The following is a 13,754-nucleotide window of genomic DNA, read 5'->3' on the forward strand; positions in this document are numbered from 1 at the left end:
GTAAAACTTGTGATAAAAAAATTGGTTGGGGCACTGTCCAAATTGGGGGCATTTGCAATTTTCTTTTAAAATTTTGGGGATGGGATGGAACCTCCTCAATCTAAGTACGAACCTAAAAAAAGCTTTTCTTTCTTTCTTAAGCACTTATAATAATGACTATATGATTGAAGCGTTCACTTGCTATGAATGCCAACAAAACGAGAGGGGGAAAGAGGTCGAAACCGAAGTTCAACTAACAGTCTTATCAAGCGAGGGTAGTTGGCTCCTAACTGTCATCACTCCAGAAGAGAGACGGCTTCGTCTCTTACTTCAATGCCGCCCATAATTCTCCCCTGCAACTTTCACTCTTTCCCTCTCTACAAAGTCACGAGCTTCTCATGGGAATCAGTGGTATTACCAAAGTTTTGTCTTACAATGGCTTCTTCAAAGAGGAGACTGCTCATGAGGTCCTTATCACAGGACAGGAAGAACTTGGACCAGATAGGAACTTGGGTTTCAGGAATTGGATAGAATTGTTGTTGAGGAAGTTAATTCCAGGAAGTAAGCAACTTTATTCCAAATATTTTTTAGGTATCTCAGTCTATGAAAGTCAATTTGTATTACTGTTTGGCTTGGTGCTTAGGTTTCTCCATTTAGGAAGTTAATTCCAGGTCAAATTTCTTTTTGGGTTTCTCACTCTATGATGGTTGCTTAATTCCATGCATAGATTTGTGTTTTTTTTTTCTCTTTCTTTTATGGATTTTCACATAAAAGAATGAGAAATAGTCTCATTGTATACTTTTCCTTTCACAGAGATGGTATGATTCTTTCTATAATTCTGCCCTTGTTTCTCTATGCTTTTGGATTTCTCAATCTCGGATTATATGATTTCCACGCATCGATTTACATTTGTGTTTCTTCTGTGTAGAAAAGTTTGCAAGAAGGTCTGAAGATGTAGAGAAAGTGCATTCTTGGTTGCGTACATTGTCCCAGACTGACAGGGATTTGGTTTTCGAGTACGTTGGATCAACTGAAAGAGGTGATTGCACCTGTTTATGTTCTGCTTCTTAGTGCAACAGTTGGGAATTGTATGCATCTATTTTAAACACTTACCTATAAGTAGAAGTGTTTACTCATTTGATGATTTTGTTTAGGTGGCTGGCCTAGCTAACCATCAATTGTTTTAGCATGCTGGTTTAGGTGATGGCAAAAAAAAGATAGAAATTGTAACTCCAATGACAGTTTGTATGCTTATAAAGAACAAATTAAAAGAATAAACCCTTAGCAATTTGAGAGATACTTGTTTAGGTGCTTCTCAAAAGCATTCATGTAAGTTGGGCATTGTTAAAGTAATTTCAGATGTCTATAAGAATCAAAGATTCTTAAGGAAGAACTAATATGTTGAGGAGTTGCAGGATGTTGATGGGGTGCATGGTATTTTCTAGTACTGGAATTAATTTTTTCCTTGTAGCTTTCATTTTAAAGTTTTCTATGGTCATGTATCTGAAATCGTACTTCTTATAAGAGCTATAAAGAAATCACATATATACTTTCACAACTGTTCTAGAATAGCTCTGGAAACTGTTTCTAGCATCTATATATACATACAAGCAATTATCCTACTCCAAGACAATCAGATAAGTGTCTATTTTTGCAACTGCAACTGAATATTGAGTATTGCAGAAGCAATGCTTCAGTATTTCGATAATTATTAAATAAAAAAACTCCAGAATGGGTTTTAGCTGCATGCTTTTATCTGATTTAGGCATATTGAGCCTTTTTTTCCCTGTTGGTGGTGTGAGAACTTGATATTCAGATTATCCTAAAGATTATTTGTTGATTTGCTTTTGGGTTTGTTGTTGAAACTGCAAAATAGATTTCATGACTGAGTGAACACTTAGTTGTCCTATTGATTCTCCTTGAGTTTGGAGCATTGCAAAGAGGACCTTTCAATACGTTGTCATTATTTTGTGATTTGTCATCTTGGTTCGCTATTTTTGTATAAATTATTCCAAATGGTATTTTGTTTTGTTAAATCTTGTTAAAAGATGTTTGTGGAACTTGCGAAAATGATCTTTTCCTAATTCTCCAAATGTAACTTCGAGGAAGAGCTGGAAAGGGATAAAAGAGTATTTTTTCTCATGTATGATGCCATCCAAGAAAACATTTGAAAGCTTTAGACTTGCTACAAGTGCTAAGCAAGAATTGGGATCTGGAAAGCATCATACCGTGGTAAAGGGAAGGTAAAGAATTTTCTTCTTTAAGCATCATACAGTGGTGAAGAGAAGGTAAAGAATTTAAGAGAAGGTAAAGATTTTTCTTTTTAATCTTTAACTAGACAATCTTAAAGCCAAAAGGGATCTAATTTTGAAAGGATAGATTGTTTTTGAGTCATCTGCCAGATTTGTGTATGAATTGAGAATCAATGATGAACTTATCAAAGATAAAAAATTCAACGAAGACACTTGAAAGCATGCTTTATCATTCTGATCCGATATCTGTGCCACAGAGTAATGGTTGATGCCTTTATCACTTGAAAGTTTACTCAGAACTCCAGAGGAGCATGAATTCAAGTTGAACTAAAAGGCTCAAGCTTTCCTTGGAGAAAGCATTCATCAAGATCTCTTCTTTTTTTTTTGACCAGTTGAGCCAGACTTTGCTGGTATCCATCCTGTTTAAGTCTTCTTAATGAAGAAATGTAAAAAGGTTACATGATCAAAGCCATATGGTATGGTTCAAACCTTGCTGGTTTGTTACACTAAAAGTGAGCTGCTGGATTAGTACAAAATTATAAATAGATACATTAGATTAACCTGGCTTCATGAGCTTGGGGTACTACTTGAAACTTGAAGCTCCAACCTTATGCAAATTGTCCTTTCCTTGGAAGAGCTAGGTGCAACTGGAATATCTTTTGAAATTCCATGCTTGACTCACCATAGTATTTCTCTAAGAATTTGGCTGGGTTAGCTTGATATTCCTTTGAACACGTATGATTCCTTTCCTGCCATATTGACCAAAGCAGTGAAGGGAGAGTGATCTCCAATGCCTAGGAAGGGTTTGCAATTGAATGTTTGTTTCTGCCAATAAGAGATCTGCTGGTGAACCTGCTTCTGAGTGAAGTGGATGTGGAAGATTCTCCGCAGTAGGGGTCTCCAAATCCTCTTGGTATAGGAGATGCAGAAAGAGATTTTGTGGGATTCATTTACAACATTGCTAACTGAACAGCTATTACAAATATGAATGCTCCGTATCTGAATTCTGTCAACAGGTGGGAGCTTGTATTGAAATGCTTCTTAGTTATACCAGGCTGCACGAGGATGGGTGTGGGAATCACAGATTTCACTAAGTGAAAGAGTAAAGAGAAAAGGCTTTGAAATAGATGAAAAGGACGATTTAGGAATATTCTCCAAAGAGGAGAGGAGGAACAGCATATCTTCAACAGGAAGAACAGGTAGAGGTGAAATCCTGCATCACATTCAAAGATTTGGAATGCTTATAGGTATGTCACTCAAGGAATGTTTTACAAGAACAATATCAGTGAAGGATCTAGGGGTCTTAGTAAATATTTAGGGTTCAAAAAGTTACAATTTGCGTAATGCATATGTTGTTAGCCAATTGAAATATGCTCGTTATAATCACCCTTTTTCTGCTAAGAATAAAGTGGGTCGAGACTTGCTCATAGTTCAATGGAACTTGCTTAGTGTATCCTAGTACATTTAGCACTTGCGTGGAGCTTCATATACCTTCCTATAAGAAACCGTTATATTTCTCATTTTGTCCGTACTATATTTTTTCTATTTAAAGAAAGGGAAATACTTTCTCTATTGTGACTGAGCTAGTTCTAAGTCAGTGTTGACTTTATATCACTACCTAATATGGGACCATTAAAGGATATATTGAAATGCAAGCTTTTTCTCATCTCCTGTTATGCTTGTTGCCTATGCAATGTAAAATGGCTTACTAGCTTAGATCCAAGGCAGTTTATGACTTGCTTTGCTGTATTTTTCTTGGATTCATTCATCATCATCATCATCGTCCAAGCCTTATCCCAACTATTTGGAGTTGGTTACATGAATCCTATTCTGCCATTCTGCTCTATCAAGGGTCATACCCTCCGTAAGATCATATTTAACTATATCTTTTCTCACTACTTCCATCCATCTCCTTTTGGGCCTTTACATTGCCCTTTTAGAGCCTTCTACTTGAAACAAATTATATCTCCTATCAGGGTTGTATTAGGTCTATATTACACATGAACAGCCACCTCAATCTACTTTCCCTCATCTTATCGCCTATTGAAGCCACAACTAAATTCCTTCAAATGTATGCATTTCAGATTTTATCCGTTCTTGTCTTGTCATTCATCCATCTCAACATCCTCGTGTCAGTTGCACTCATCTTATGGATATGGTTTTTCTTGATAGCCTAACATTTTATCCCATAAGGCATAGCTGGTCTCGCAAATAACCGTTTTTAGGTATTTCATGGCCATCAATCTTAACTACTTCCTCGTTTTTAATCTTATTATTACTAAACTTGCATATCCATATATTTTGTCTTAGTGTGACTAATTTTAAAATACTAGAGCATTCCTCCAAAGTTTAACTTTGTGTTGACCCCTCCTCTAATCTCATCGATCAAAACTATGGCATCTGCAAACAGCATGCACCAAGGTACGTCTTGTAGGTGACTAATTAACTCATCCATAACCAAAACAAAGAGATATGGAGTCAATGCTGACCTCTGATGTAGCCCTATTGTAGCTAAAAATTCACTTCTCTCCATTTGTTGTCCTCACACTAGCTAAAGCCCCCTTGTAAATATCTCTCACCGTGTCAATATAGCCCCTGAAAACTCCTTTCTTTTCCAACAACCACGAAATTAAATCTCTAGGTACCCTATCTTGTGCTTTTTTAAAATCAATAAAAACGATATTGAAGTCTTTGCCCTTCTCTCTGAACTTCTCAATTAGTTGCTTAATTAGGAAAATAGCCTCAATTGTTGACCTCCCTGGCATAAAACCAAACTGATTTTCTGATGCACTCGTTTCATGCCTTGGTCGTTGCTTGATCACTCTCTCCCATAAGTTTTATCTATCGATAGTTCGTAAAATTTTGTACGTTGCCTTTGTTCTAGTAAATAAGTACCAAAATACTTTTCCTCCATTCGACTGGTATTTTCTTTGTTCTCAACGCATTATTGAATAGCTTGGTCAGCCAGCATATGCCAATCTTCTCCAAGCACTTTCAAACCTCTATCGGGATACCATCTGGTCTATATAGCCTTTCTTATGTTCATCTTTCACAAAACTTCTTTCACTTCAGATATCCTAATCTTATGAATGTGCTGGTTTAGAGTGTTAAGCCACATTGTCCTCTTATATCTATAGAATTTGCTTTGCAGTTTGCTACTCTGCTCAAAGTTGACAATATCAGAGCCATTTATATTTCCTTCAAGTTTTGTCTCTTTGTTTCATGAACACATAAAACATGTTGAAGTTGAGTCTCATTTTATTATAGGGGAAATTACTCTTTGGACATATGGCATATGTTTCTTCCATGTTGTTGACATACATTTTGTTTCCATGCATCACATTACATGTACTCTTTTCCTTAGGCTACCAATACTTGGTTTTTTAATTGATGCTTGTGAATTTTGCAAGTCATTATGAGGCACAATGAACAAATCATCAATGTTTGTGTTTGCATTTCATCGATGGGATTGCTCAGATTTCTTTGAAAGGAGTTTCTTGTAATTCATTCCTCTTGGATCTTGAATGTATTTGGGCTTCCAGGATTTCTAGAATTAGTGTGCGAGAGACTTTGGCATCATGTTAATATAGGCCAAATTTAGAAGTGATGGGGCTTATTAATGAGAAATAAGGGGCAGAATCCCCTTTATATGCAGGATATCATTGTAAAATGACTAAAATATCCCTTACAGGGTGGAAACAAATTCAAATGAAAAAATACCAAAAACTTTGTTCATCATTTTACAAATATATGAGCTCTCTTTAGATTTTATGGAATGTTTGTAAACTATCTAGCTCTTGAGGTTTTAAGGGCCTTAAGCTTGGCTTCTTAGGGCATTCAAATGAGGTTTCTGGATTAAATTGGTTTGAAATTTTGAACTGACTCACATGGAGATTTAAGCATTAACATTTATTTTGCCTTTATTCTTTCAAAAAAAAAAAAACATTTATTTTGCCTTTATTGATGATATATAGGTTATTTACAAGTGTTGCGAACCTTTCTCTGATGGAAAAACTTTTGGCTAAGTTGTTAAGGATCACCACGATCTCATGACTTGCTGTTGAAACGGCCCAATTGATATTAATCCTGAATAGGAGCCAAGTCTAACTTATGTTATGCTTATGAGTAGAATTAGAGAATGATGTATCATATACTCTTTTGCTTTGCTGCTCCACTATGCCCTTACTCTATGAACTTGAAATCATTTTCTCTTGGGTCTTAAGAGCCATTTAAAAGGAACTGGCTGGTTTTGTTTCTCTGCTTACCAGCGCTTTTTTCTTTCTTTTCCTTTATTTTTTTTGGCTTAAATATAGTTTTCCTAACTTGTATTTTGTCATATTGAATGGGTTACAGTTGGCTTCTGTGCAGGCTTGAGTTTTAAGGAGGCAGACAGGCGGCTTAAAGAAGTTGGCCGAAATATACCCTTGGATATTACTTTCCCAAGATGGTGGAAACTCCTATGGACTGCAATATTTCATCCATTCAATATTATTCTATTTGCCTTAGCTTCTCTATCATACTTAACTAGTGATAATGGCAATGGAAGTATTATGCTCACACTGGTTTTTGTTAGTGTTGGGCTTCGATTTTACCAGGTAGTATTTAGTTTCTTATGTTGCGATTTTCTTACTCTCCTTCTTGAATTTTATGTATATGATGCATGTAAAAGAAATAGGAATTTTGTTAAACAAAGTGTCATCTCTAGATTTGGCTTTAGCTGCTGATTAATATGATTTTCTTTCCAGGAGTTCAGTAGTTCGAAGGCTGCAATGAAGCTCTCAGAACTTTTAAATTCACCTGTTATAGTTCAGAGATGTGCTGGGAGAGTTGTACAGACCGAATTACAAGTTCATGTTGATCAACGGGAGGTGGTTCCTGGTGATATTATTCTCTTCAGTTCGGGAGACCTCTTTCCTGGTGATGTACGGTTATTAACATCTAAAGATTTGGTAGTAAGGTATAGGCCTAATGGAATAATTTCTCATTCTTTCCTAAAAGATGCATATTGATTCTGTTGGTCACCTCTTTTTTATTTTTTTATTTTTTCCCTAATCAATACTCTAAGAAGCATGGCAAAAATTTCTCGTTCTTGAACAGTCAGTCTTCTTTAACTGGGGAATCTGGGACTATGGAAAAGGTTGCAGACATTATAGAGGACCCATCTACTCCCTTGCTGGAGCTAAGGAATATATGCTTTATGGTACATTTCCAATATCAAGTTTGTACAAGTAGATATAATGTTATTGTGAAGGGGCCATTACTATGATCCAATGGCTATGGAAATATTATAGTGCTTGGGGTCTTCACATTAATTCAAACGATGGAAGGTGATGGACAGAGAGCGGACCCATTAGAAAAGGACATGATCCTGATGGTACACTCCGCTTTCTCTCCATCGCCATCCATCTTTTAATTGGATGGTGATTTCCTAATAGGCCATGGTTCTTCATGGTTCAGTAGATTATAGTATACTTTTCCCTTTTGTTCATAAGTGTTTGTTGGAAGTCTCGAAATGTTCTTATTCAGTGAACTGCATTCAAATACAGGGAACCAGTGTAATAGCAGGCTCCGGCACTGGATTGGTTGTTTCCACTGGATCTAAAACATACATGAGCACCATATTTTCCAGTCTAGGAAGACAAAAAATGCTGGATTCCTTTGAGAAGGGTGTCCGTCGTGTGTCTTATGCACTCATATGCTTCATGCTTCTAATTGTCCCTATCGTCGTCTGTATAGATTTCTATTCTTCACATATCTTGAGTTCCAGTATCCTTTTCGGCATCTCAGTGGCTGTAGGGCTTACTCCACAGATGCTTCCTCTAATTGTGAATACCAATCTTGCAAAAGGAGCTCTTGCAATGGCTAGAGACAGGTGCATAGTTAAAAGCCAAGTTGCAATCCAGAATATGGGGGCTATGTAAGTTTATCATCCGGAAGTATAGGATAAACTTCGAGGCAATGTTTCATAGTTATTTGGTGAGTTCATCATTATTCTATGAAATGATTATGAAGAGAGATTTTGGCCCACCAGAATAAGATGTAATCCCAATTGTGGGTTCCTCTCTCTCCATTACTTTCAATCATTAATGGATGTGATGACTCATGGACTATGGATTTTCCCTAGTCCTAATAATTATGATTTAATTTTCCTTTTCCTATAAAATCCTTTTCCTATAAAATTTAATGCTTGGCGTGGCAGTCATACTAGCCCCCTTGAACTGCTACAAATCTAAGTGCATTATGTTAACCATAGGTTTTGGATATTTTTGTCTGGATTATTATTGAAATTCTTTCTTGTGGCTCAGGGATATCATTTGCTTGGACAAGACTGGTACGCTCACCATGGATCGTGTTATATTGTTTCATCACCTTGATGGTTGGGGTGTACCCAGAGAGAAGATCCTTCATTTTGCGTTTCTTAATTCTTACTTCAAGACTGAAATGAAGAATCCTATAGATGATGCGATATTGGCATTTGTTTATACTGGTGGATACAAGTTTCAACCTTTAAAATGGTGCAATTTAGATGAGATTCCTTTTAGTTTTGCTCGGCGGAGAATGTCTGTCATTTTAGAAACCAATGGAAATAGTTTTGCTCATATATATAATAATGATCCAGTACTTAGGCTTATAATAACTAAAGGAGCACTTGAAGAAGTAGTAAGGATTTGCAACTATATCGAGGATGTTGAGAAAGGGTTAATTGTATCAATCTCTTCAGATGACTGTCAAAGAATCCTTCAGATGGGTGATGCTTTGAGCAACGATGGATTGAGAGTACTTGGAGTGGCTACAAGAAGGCTAAGAATGGTACATTATTTTCTTAAAACTTGCATATCTTATCCATGCAATAATTTTCCAATCAGTTTGAACAATCGATAGCCTTTCTGCATCCTTGTCATTGTACCTAAAAATATGTTTTCATTCTTCCATGTAAATTCTCTCCCATACATACCTTTATTAGCATTACATTGGATGGATTCCAGGTTTGAATGTCAGTGAGCCTGGCAGAAATTCATTTGGATTATTCTCTGTATATTATTTGGTGTAAGCACTCCAATGATAGACGCTGAAGTTACTTTGGACACACATTCTTCTCTTAGAAAATTGGCTTTCGATTAACTTTGAAGCATTCTCATTTTGTGGTATCCATTTTTAAAACTTAAGAAACATCCATTGCATGTGGTTGGCCCTTTTGTTTGTCATACTGATTTGTAGTCTCACATACCATGTTTGACAATTTTACTTGAAGTTTCTCTTGGCTTCTGCCAGTATTAGATAGACAGCCTAAACTGGTTACAACTACTGGAACCGGTTTTATCTTTACCCAAAATCAGAGAACTTCACTGCAGGTAAATGTATCTCTTTTAGCCAATATCCAAAAAATTAAAAAGGCTTTACAGATTTAAGGATATTTTTTATATTAGTGGATTTGATGAAATTACTTTCTGGCATGGTCTTAGAGAGGCTAGTGATGTTTGAGACTCCATAGCTTAGGTAGTGGGATTAAACTCTCACCCTTTTCGAGATTCCATGCCTTCCTGCCAACCTGGTCTATGTTTTGGCTTTCCTTCCCTGCTTGTTGTTCTCTATTTTTGTGTCTGTACTGTTTGGTACAACTTTATTTATGTATCTTTATCGAATTTAGTGATTACCTATGTAAGATAAAAGGTAACATACCATTTTCCAACGGACTAAGAAAAACCCATATTCAATTAGGTAATCAACATCCTTATGAACAATTTTGGTGATGTAAACAGTGTAACCCCTCAGAACAGGTGGCTCTCACCCTCTTTTTACCTCCATCTGTACTTACTTTGGTTTATGGTTTTGCCATCGTTCATTGGATTATAGTCTTTTCCCCGCTTCCCTTCCCCTGAGATCCCTGCCCCCCACCCGCATTAAAAATAAACCCCATTCCCCCAAAAAAACTAAAACCCCACACTGGTACCCAAGCAACTAAAACAAAAAGAAAAAAACAAGGAAAAGAAGAGTTAAAAAATGTACAAAAACAGAAAACATAAATTTTTTCTGTCGCTTTATTTTCAGTTCATTGATGAATAGGTGAAATCCACTCTGGGGACCAATAATGAAGCTCTGGAGTCTGACATGGTTTTCCTCGGCATCCTCGCATTCTTTGACCCCCCGAAGGACTCTGTGAAGCAGGCGCTATGGCGCCTTGCCGAGAGAGGGGTGAATGCCAAGGTCCTAACCGGTGACTCCCTCCCCCTAGCCATCAGAATCTGCAAAGAGGTCGGAATTCACACCTCCAACGTCATAACTGGGCCTGCCCTCGAGTCCCTCGACCAGGACAACTTCCATGAGGCCATCAAAGGGGCCACAGTGCTCGCTCGCTTGACTCCCACCCAAAAGCTCCAAGTTGTTCAATCTCTAAAGACCGAAAACCATGTTGTTGGCTTCTTGGGTGATGGAATAAACGATTCACTGGCCTTAGAGGCTGCCGATGTGGGAATCTCTGTTGACTCAGGAGCTTCAGTGGCCAAGGATGTTGCTGATATTATCCTTCTTGAAAAGGACCTCAATGTACTTGTTGCGGGTGTGGAGCGTGGTCGAGTCATTCATGGCAACACCATGAAATATTTGAAGATGTCTGTGGTGGCCAACCTAGGGAGCGTGGTTTCCCTGGTCGTGGCCTCTGTGTGCTTGCCATTTGAGCCCCTTAGTCCCATGCAACTCCTCACACAAAACCTCCTCTACAATGTGAGCCAGATAATGATCCCATGGGATAAGATGGACCCAGAGTATATAAGCATCCCTCACCAGTGGTCCCCTAAGGGGATAATCATGTTCATGCTTTGGAATGGACCTGTTTGCTCAGTTTTTGACATGGCTGCATTTGTTTTCCTATGTTTGTATTATCAAGCAGGGACCCTCGAGAATTCGAAGTTTTTTAGGTCAGCTTGGTTTGTTGAGGGGCTTCTTATGCAGACACTCATAATCCACATGATTAGGACAGAGAAGATCCCCTTTGTGCAGGAGTCTGCATCGTGGTCAGTGATTTGCTCAACAATCATTGTTTCATTGGTTGGGATCGCATTTCCATTCACGCCACCAGGTAGAGTGATGGGTTTGGACAGCTTGCCATTGTCATATTTTGGATTCTTGGTTGTGCTCTTTCCTGGGTATTTTGTCGTTGGTCAGCTTGCCAAGATAGCATACATCAAAATTTTCAAAAGTTGGTTGTAATAGATAGCATTTTTGTACAAGTAGTGTTTATTTTCTTTTATTGGGTTCGTTAAATGTTTGATCGGGGAGAGTAATTTCTGTCACTGAATTGAAAATTAGATGAGTTTTCTATGATCTATACATGGAGACCTCCTGATTACAATGTAATTCTTTTTTTTTTCCCCACCCTTCCCTTTCTTCTCGTATATGATTCATGGGAGGTGCTTCTGATTGGTTGCTGGAAGGAGAAATTCGATGTACACCCTCTTTGAAACGTCTTAAACTCATGCCAGAACAAATGTGGCCTGCTAAACCCTTTCCTTGAGTTTGTTCTTTAAACTTTGGACAGTAAATTGTATACAACCCCTGAAATCATTTCATGATAATACTATAAGGAATTTATACCACTGAAGCCATAAATAATGCAGAAAACATTGCAAAATCAGTGTGTTTTTATATAGAACCGTTGCAGTGGTATAGGTAAAATGTTGCAAAACATTGCATGATATTGTGGTCATACTGATTTTATCAAACTAAGAATGCATGATATTGTGGTCGAAAACTTTGTTCTAAACAGATATCTCACTTTATATACTGGTTTTATTATTATTAGTATTATTATTTAACAAGAAAAACTCTATTTCATTTTAGATACCAAAATTTGGTCTAAATTATATGGCCTTTTATTGTTTTAGGGTTTTTCTGTCCGTTTTCTAATTGATAAGTAAAATTGGAACTTTAATTTTTTTAAAAGACAAAGGGGGAATTGATATTGACTATGGTTTTTAGTTTTTTCTTATGAATATGTAATTGTTAACAAGTAATGGAGAGAGAGAGGTAATTGTTGACAAGTAATGGAGGGAATATGTAATTGTTGACAAGTAATGGAGAGAGAGACGTAATTGGTGACAAGTAATGGAGAGAGAGAGAGGGAGGGAGAGGAAAATTGACTTATGGTCTTGTGAAAAGAGCAGTGATGTTGCTAAAGCGTGCTTGAATGTTGTGAATAATGAACTTAGAGTGCGTTTGAAAAACTTTCTACGGTTTTTTTGACATTTTTCCTACTGCTAACTTCTTAGATTTTTGGATTCAGATGAGACTTGGTCGCTTGAAAGCTGGGGGCCTCTTTGATAATTGTGGTGCTACTATTTTCACCTATTTGGCAACTAGTATAATATATATCATATATTATATTATTATAATATTATATCTTATATAATATTATTATAATAATATTTATTATAACAAATATTATATTATATTATAATGAAATAAAAAAAAAATAAGTTCTAATTTTTCCTAAGTTTACTGTTATCAAATGGGTGAAAACTACACTTTAGGAGAAAGTGTGAGACTGTCCCTTGTTTTCTATGTTATCAACATCCCCTTAAAGAGGGTGCGAATCGGCAATTATGGATACTATTAATAAGGCTAAAAAGGAATTCAAATTTGCTAAATTGATGGAGAGAGTGATGAAATAGATCAATGTTTGCTTAGAAACAAAACTAATCACCAAGAAAAAGGTTCTCCTTATCAAGTGGATTCCTCACCAAATCTCAACTCTGAGATCAATCGAAGTCTAGCGCCAACTTCAGTGAATGGTCCCACACATAATGAGCAAATTTGGTTGCAAAAGCCACAACTTTCAGAGTGTTTATGAGATATTATTATTAAGGTCCAGTCCCCAAGTTTTATGGTAAGGTCTACATTAAGGATGCTATTGATTTGTTGAGTTCAGTTGAAAATTTCTTTTATTGAAGTGACTTGTTAGAAGAGTTTGAAAGTGAAATGAAGATCACACTTGACATCCTAGAGTTCTAGTGTGAGTTGCTTATTTAAGTGTTTGATTCATTGGTTAATTGAATAAGACAAAAGTACCCAGGACATTGTGACTAACTATTTAAATGACCTTTGTAGGATGCACTAAGCAAAACAAGCTCAAGTCCCCTAACTCTAGGAGAAAGAGCTCGGGTTAATAATGGATTTTTATTTAATTTTGTTTATTTTTAGATACGAAAAATAAGTTTAGATTATATGATCTTTTATTATTTAAGTTAGGGTGTCCATATTTGATAGGTAAAACTAGAAACTTTAGTTTTAAAGAATGAATTTTTAGGATTTAATATTGATTAAGATTTCTTATAGAGCAAGTTAGGTTTCAAGTTGTTTCTCTCAATGTAATCGCAAATTTGGAACTCTCCTTTTGCGTCTCTGGGGGTTAATCTATGGAGAATTACTATTGCTGCTTCTCTCTTGGTCCTTTGGAAAGAAGGAAATCAAAGAACCTTTGAAAGCCATTCAAGGGATTTTCCCACTCTGCGGTCGGCTATTCAACGG

At 36.6% G+C, this 13,754-nt stretch overlaps 1 protein-coding gene across 17 annotated transcripts; it reads left to right on the forward strand.

Moving 5' to 3' along the window:
* The first annotated feature begins 306 nt into the window (after positions 1-306).
* Positions 307-11,585, forward strand: LOC18423282 (uncharacterized). Of its 17 annotated transcripts, none has more exons than XR_016053264.1 (8): positions 307-570; positions 908-1,018; positions 6,585-6,826; positions 6,977-7,188; positions 7,329-7,431; positions 7,778-8,207; positions 8,537-9,041; positions 10,296-11,585. XR_016053264.1 is itself a non-coding variant. In XM_088863772.1 (8 exons), exons 1-8 carry the CDS (start codon positions 378-380, stop codon positions 10,293-10,295), a joined length of 1,752 nt encoding a protein of 583 aa, XP_088719898.1. In that variant the 5' UTR covers positions 307-377; the 3' UTR covers positions 10,296-11,585. The 17 variants fall into 17 exon arrangements, 14 of the variants coding, with proteins under 14 accessions (XP_088719898.1, XP_088719888.1, XP_088719891.1 ...); XR_016053265.1 differs by having other exon boundaries at positions 6,600-6,826; XR_016053266.1 differs by having other exon boundaries at positions 307-540; positions 6,600-6,826.
* The last annotated feature ends 2,169 nt before the right edge of the window (positions 11,586-13,754 follow it).

Source organism: Amborella trichopoda, chromosome 4 (assembly GCF_054954075.1).
Source record: "Amborella trichopoda isolate Santa Cruz 75 chromosome 4, AtrichopodaSantaCruz75HAP2 v2.0, whole genome shotgun sequence".
Lineage (NCBI taxonomy): Eukaryota > Viridiplantae > Streptophyta > Magnoliopsida > Amborellales > Amborellaceae > Amborella > Amborella trichopoda.